Source organism: Agelaius tricolor, unplaced genomic scaffold, assembly GCF_023055355.1.
Source record: "Agelaius tricolor isolate 1412-34295 unplaced genomic scaffold, bAgeTri1.0.p SCAF_149, whole genome shotgun sequence".
Taxonomy (NCBI): domain Eukaryota; kingdom Metazoa; phylum Chordata; class Aves; order Passeriformes; family Icteridae; genus Agelaius; species Agelaius tricolor.
Window position 1 is genome coordinate 37,325 of NW_027269409.1, and position 6,000 is coordinate 43,324.

Consider the following 6,000-nt stretch of genomic DNA (forward strand, 5'->3'; position numbering starts at 1 on the left):
TGTGAATTTTTGGGATTTTTTTAAAATTTTTTGGGGATTTTTTTGAAATTTTTTTGGAATTATTTTGGGATTTTTTTGAAATTTTTTTGTGATTTTTTTTTTTTATTTTTTTGGGGGATTTTTAAAAAATTTTTTGGGGATTTTTTTGGAATTTTTTTGTGAATTTTTGGGGATTTTTATTGCAATTTTTTTGGATTTTTTCGGAATTTTGGGGGAATTTTTTTGAATTTTTCTGTGAATTTTTTTGATTTTTTTGAAATTTTTTCGGGATTTTTTTGAAATTTTTTGTGAATTTTGGGGGATTTTTTGGAATTTTTAAAATTTTTTTGGCGAATTTTTGGGGATTTTTTTTTGGAATTTTTTGGGGATTTTTTTTGGATTTTTTCAGAATTTTTAAGGATTTTTTGGGGATTTTTTTGCAATTTTTTGTGATTTTTTTTTTTATTTTCTTCGGAATTTTTTTGGAAGTTTTGGAGATTTTTTCAAATTTTTGGGGGATTTTTTTTAATTTTTAAAAAATTTTTTGTGAATGTTTGGGATTTTTTTGAAATTTTTTTTTTTAATTTTTTGGTGAATTTTTGGGGATTTTTTTGGGATTTATTTTTCGGAATTTTTAAGGATTTTTTGGGGAATTTTTAAAATTTTTTTCACCTTTCTTTGGGATTTTTTTTTATATTTTTGGAATTTTTGGGGAATTTTTTGGGGATTTTTTTGGAATTTTTTGTAATTTTTTGGGAATTTTTTGGAATTTTTGTAAATTTTTGGTGAATTTTTGGGAATTTTTTTTCAGATTTTTTTGGAATTTTTTGGGATTTTTTTGAAAATTTTTAAAATTTTCTTGGATATTTTTGAGATTTTTTTTAGAATTTTTCTGGATTTTTTTTCAGATTTTTGGGGATTTTTTTGAAATTTTTTTTGATGTTTTGGAATTTTTTTTTAATTTTTGGTGAATTTTTGAGATTTTTTTAAAATTTTTTTTGGTGAATTTTTGGAGATTTTTTTTTGAATTTTTTCGGAATTTTTGGGACTTTTTTGAAAATTTTTTTCTGAATTTTTTTGATTTTTTTTGAATTTTTTTGGAATTTTTTTTCAGAATTTTTTTTAGTTTTGGAATTTTCTTTAAATTTTTGGGATTTTGTTTTGAAATTTTTTTGGATTTTTTTCAGAAGTTTTGGGGGGGATTTTTTGGGGAAATTTTTGAGAAAATTTGGGAAATTTTGAGATTTTTAAGGGATTTTTTGGGGCATTTTTGGGGGGATTTGTTTGGAAATTTTGGGGATTTTTTCTTTTATTTTTTGGGGATTATTGGGGAATTTTTGAATTTTTTTAAGAATTTTTAAAGGATTTTTGGGGGAAAAATTGGGATTTTGGGGGGGATTTTTGGGGTTTTTTTTAGAGAATTTTTTAGAATTTTTGGGGATTTTTTTGGCTGATTTTTGGGGCATTTTTGGGCAATTTTTGGGCATTTTTGGGACATTTTTGGGGCAATTTTTGGGGCAATTTTGGGACATTTTGGGACATTTTTGGGCTATTTTTCAGCATTTTTGGGGGTATTTTTAGGACATTTTTTGGATATTTTTGGTTGATTTTTGGGACATTTTGGGGGAAATTTTGGGGGAATTTTGGGGATTTTTTAGGACATTTTTGCGCATTTTTGGACAATTTTTTGGATATTTTTGGGACATTTTTAGAGAAATTTTCAGGATATTTTTGGGGCATTTTTAGGTCATTTTTGGGTCATTTTTTGGCTGATTTTTGGGACATTTTTGGGATATTTTTGGGGCATTTTTGGGACATTTTTGGGTCATTTTTGGGGCAATTTTTGGGACATTTTTTGGGATTTTTTGGATCATTTTTGGGGCATTTTTGGGGCATTTTTTGGCTGATTTTTGGGACATTTTCAGGATATTTTTAGGATATTTTTGGGACATTTTTGGGGCTATTTTTGTCTAATTTTCAGGATATTTTTGGGATATGTTGGGCCATTTTTGGGGGATTTTTTGCATCATTTTTGGCCCATTTTTCAGGATATTTTCAGGATATTTTTGGGACATTTTTAGGACATTTTTGGGCCATTTTTGGGTCATTTTTTGGACTTTTTTGGGGCATTTTTGGGGCATTTTTTGGCTGATTTTTGGGGCATTTTTTGGCTGATTTTTGGGACATTTTGGGGAAATTTTCAGGATATTTTTGGGACATTTTTTGGTTATTTTTGGGGCTATTTTTGTCTAATTTTCAGGATATTTTTGGGATATTTTGGGGATATTTTCAGAGCATTTTTAGGACATTTTTGGGCCATGTTTTTGGATATTTTTAGGACATTTTCAGGACATTTTTGGGTCATTTTTTGGACTTTTTTAAGATATTTTTGGAGCATTTTTGGGCAATTTTTGGGACATTTTTTGGGATATTTTTGGCTGATTTTTGGGGCAATTTTTGGGACATTTTTAGAGAAATTTTCAGGATCTTTTTGGGACATTTTTGGGACATTTTTGGGACATTTTTGGGACATTTTTTGGGGGTATTTTTGTCTCATTTTCAGGATATTTTGGGGGCATTTTGGGGTCATTTTTGGGCCATTTTTGGGTCATTTTTGGGTCATTTTCGGGCCATTTTTCAGGACATTTTTAGGACATTTTCAGGATATTTTTGGGACATTTTAGGACATTTTTGGGCCATTTTTGGGGCTATTTTGGGCCATTTTTCAGGATATTTTTAGGACATTTTCAGGGTATTTTGAGGACATTTTGAGGACATTTTTGGGCCATTTTTGGGCCATTTTTCATGATATTTTTGGCTGATTTTTGGGACATTTTCAGGATATTTTGGGTCATTTTTGGGACATTTTTGGGGCATTTTTTTGGATATTTTTGGGGGAAATTTTCAGGATATTTTTGGGGTGTTTTGAGGACATTTTCAGGACATTTTCAGGACATTTTTGGGTCATTTTTGGGACATTTTCAGGATATTTTCAGGTTATTTTTGGCTGATTTTTGGGACATTTTTTGGACTTTTTTGGGGAATTTTTGGGACATTTTTAGACAAATTTTCAGGATATTTTTGGGACATTTTTGGGGTATTTTTGGGACTTTTTTGGGGCATTTTTGGGGCATTTTTTTGGATATTTTTGGGACATTTTCAGGACATTTTTGGGGCAATTTTTAGGACATTTTTAGAGAAATTTTCAGGATCTTTTTGGGACATTTTCAGAGCATTTTTAGGATATTTTTGGCTGATTTTTGGCTGATTTTTGGGTCATTTTTGGGCCATTTTTCAGGATATTTTCAGGTTCTTTTTGGCTGATTTTTGGGACATTTTTTGGACTTTTTTGGGGAACTTTTGGGACATTTTTAGACAAATTTTCAGGATATTTTTGGGACATTTTTTGGGGCATTTTTGGGGCATTTTTGGGGAAAATTTTCAGGACATTTTTGGGACATTTTTTGGGGCATTTTTGGGGCATTTTTGGGACATTTTGGGGGAATTTTTCAGGATATTTTTAGGATATTTTCAGAGCATTTTGAGACTTTTTTTGGGTATTTTTGGGCCATTTTTGGGCCATTTTCAGGATATTTTCAGGATATTTTTGGGCCATTTTTGGGCCATTTTTGGGTCATTTTTGGGTCATTTTTGGCCATTTTTTTGGGTCATTTTTTGGCCATTTTGCTCACCCAGGGCGTGCAGGGCGCTCAGCGCCAGCTCCCGACCCCGCGGCTCCTCCGGGGCCTCCAGAGCTGCCAAAATCCTGGGGAGGACCTGGGGCAGCCAGGGCTGGACCCCCTCACCTGCAATTAACAGTAATTAACAGTAATTAATGGAAATGGGGGGAAATTGGGGGAAATTGGGGAAAAAATGGGGAAAAATTGGGAAAAAATTGGGGAAAAATTGGGGAAAAATTGGGGAAAATTGGGGAAGAATTGGGAAAAATTTGGGAAAAAATTTGGGAAAAAATTGGGGAAAAAATTGGGGAAAAATTGGGAAAATTTGGGAAAAATATTGGGGAAAATTTGGGAAAAATTTGGGGAAAAATTCGGAAAAATATTGGGGGAAATTTGGGGAAAAAATTGGGGAAAAATTGGGGAAATTTTGGGGAAAAAATTGGGGAAAAATTGGGGGAAAAATTGGGGAAAATTTGGGAAAAAATTGGGGAAAAATTGGGAAAAAATTGGGAAAAAATTGGGGGGAAAATTGGGAAAAATTTGGGAAAAAATTCGGAAAAATATTGGGGGAAATTTGGGGAAAAAATTGGGGAAAAATTGGGAAAAAATTGGGAAAAAATTCGGAAAAATATTGGGGGGAAATTTGGGGAAAAAATTGGGGAAAAATTGGGAAAAATTTGGGGAAAAAATTGGGGAAAAAATTGGGGAAAAATTGGGGAAAAAATGGGAAAAATTTGGGGAAAATTTGGGGAAAAATTGGGAAAAAATTCGGAAAAATATTGGGGGAAATTTGGGGAAAAAATTGGGGAAAAATTGGAAAAAAATTGGGAAAATTTGGGGAAAAATTGGGAAAAAATTGGGAAAAAATTCGGAAAAATATTGGGGGAAATTTGGGGAAAAAATTGGGGAAAAATTGGGAAAAATTTGGGGAAAAAATTGGGGAAAAAATTGGGGGAAAAATTGGGGAAAAAATGGGAAAAATTTGGGGGAAAATTGGGGGGAAACTGGGGAAAAATTGGGAAAAAATGGGCAAAAATTGGGGAAAAATGAACCCAAAAAGAAAAGAATTGAACAAAAATCGTCCAAAATTAACCCAAAATTAACAATAATTAAGTCAGAATTAGCATAAAATTAATTTTCAATTTTCCCCAAAATTTTCTCCCAAATTTCCCCCAAATTTTCCCCAATTTTTCCCAAAATTTTCTCCCAATTTTCCCCCAATTTTTTCCCAAATTTCCCCCATTTTTTTACCCAGATTTTCTCCAAATTTCCCCCAAAAATTTCCCCAATTTTCCCCCAAATTTTTCCCAAAATTTTCCCAAATTTCCCCCAAATTTTTTTCAAATTTTCCCCAAATTTTCTCCCATTTTTTCCCAAAATTTTCCCCCAATTTTCCCCCAAATTTTTACCCCAAACTTTCTCGAAATTTCCCCCCAATTTTTCCCAAATTTTTTTCAAATTTTCCCCAATTTTTCCCAATTTTTTCCCCCAAATATCCCAATTTTTTTCAATTTTCCCAATTTTCCCCCAATTTTCCCCAAAAATTTCCCCAAAATTTCCCCAAAATTTCCCCAATTTTTTACCCAAATTTTCCCCAATTTTTTTCAAATTTTCTCCCAAATTTTCTCCAAAAATTTCCCCAAAATTTTTCCCCCAAATTTTCTCCAAATTTTCCCCAAATTTCCGCCAATTTTTTTCCAAATTTCCCCCAAATTTTCCCCAAAAATTTCCCCAAATTTTCTCCAATTTCCCCCAAAAATTTCCCCCAAATTTCTCCCAATTTTTCCCCAAATTTTCCCAAAATTTTCCCGAACTTTTCTCCAAATTTTCTCCCAAATTTTCTCCAAATTTTTTTCAAATTTTCTCCAAATTTCCCCCAAATTTTCCCCAAATTTTCCCCCAAAAATTTCCCCCAAATTTCCCCAATTTTCCCCATTTTACCCCAATTTTCACCCAAATTTCCCCCAATTTTTCCCATTTTTATCCCAATTTCCCCCCCCATTTTCCCCATTCATTTTCCAATTTTCCCCCCAAATTTTCCCCAAAATTCCCCATTTTTTTAAATTTCCCCAAATTTTCCCAAATTTTCTCCAAATTTTCCCCCTGAATTTTCCCCATTTTTTCCCCAAAATTCCCCTTTTTTTTTTAATTTCCCCAAATTTTCCCCAAAATTTTTCCCCCAAATTTTCTCCAAATTTTCCAAATTTCCCCCAAATTTTCCCCAAAAATTTCCCCAATTTTTCTCCAAATTTTCCCCCAATTTTCCTCATTTTCCCCCTGAATTTTCCCCATTTTTTCCCCAAAATTCCCCATTTTTTTTCAATTTCCCCAAATTTTCCCC

At 32.1% G+C, this 6,000-nt stretch overlaps 1 protein-coding gene across 1 annotated transcript in view; it reads right to left on the reverse strand.

Moving 5' to 3' along the window:
- Positions 1-6,000, reverse strand: part of IPO4 (importin 4) — a 51,141-nt gene that overhangs the window by 19,582 nt on the left and 25,559 nt on the right. The window contains exon 14 of the mRNA XM_071420550.1: positions 3,672-3,785. Coding sequence (XP_071276651.1) covers positions 3,672-3,785 — 114 coding nt within the window. The remainder of the gene's footprint in view (positions 1-3,671; positions 3,786-6,000) is intronic.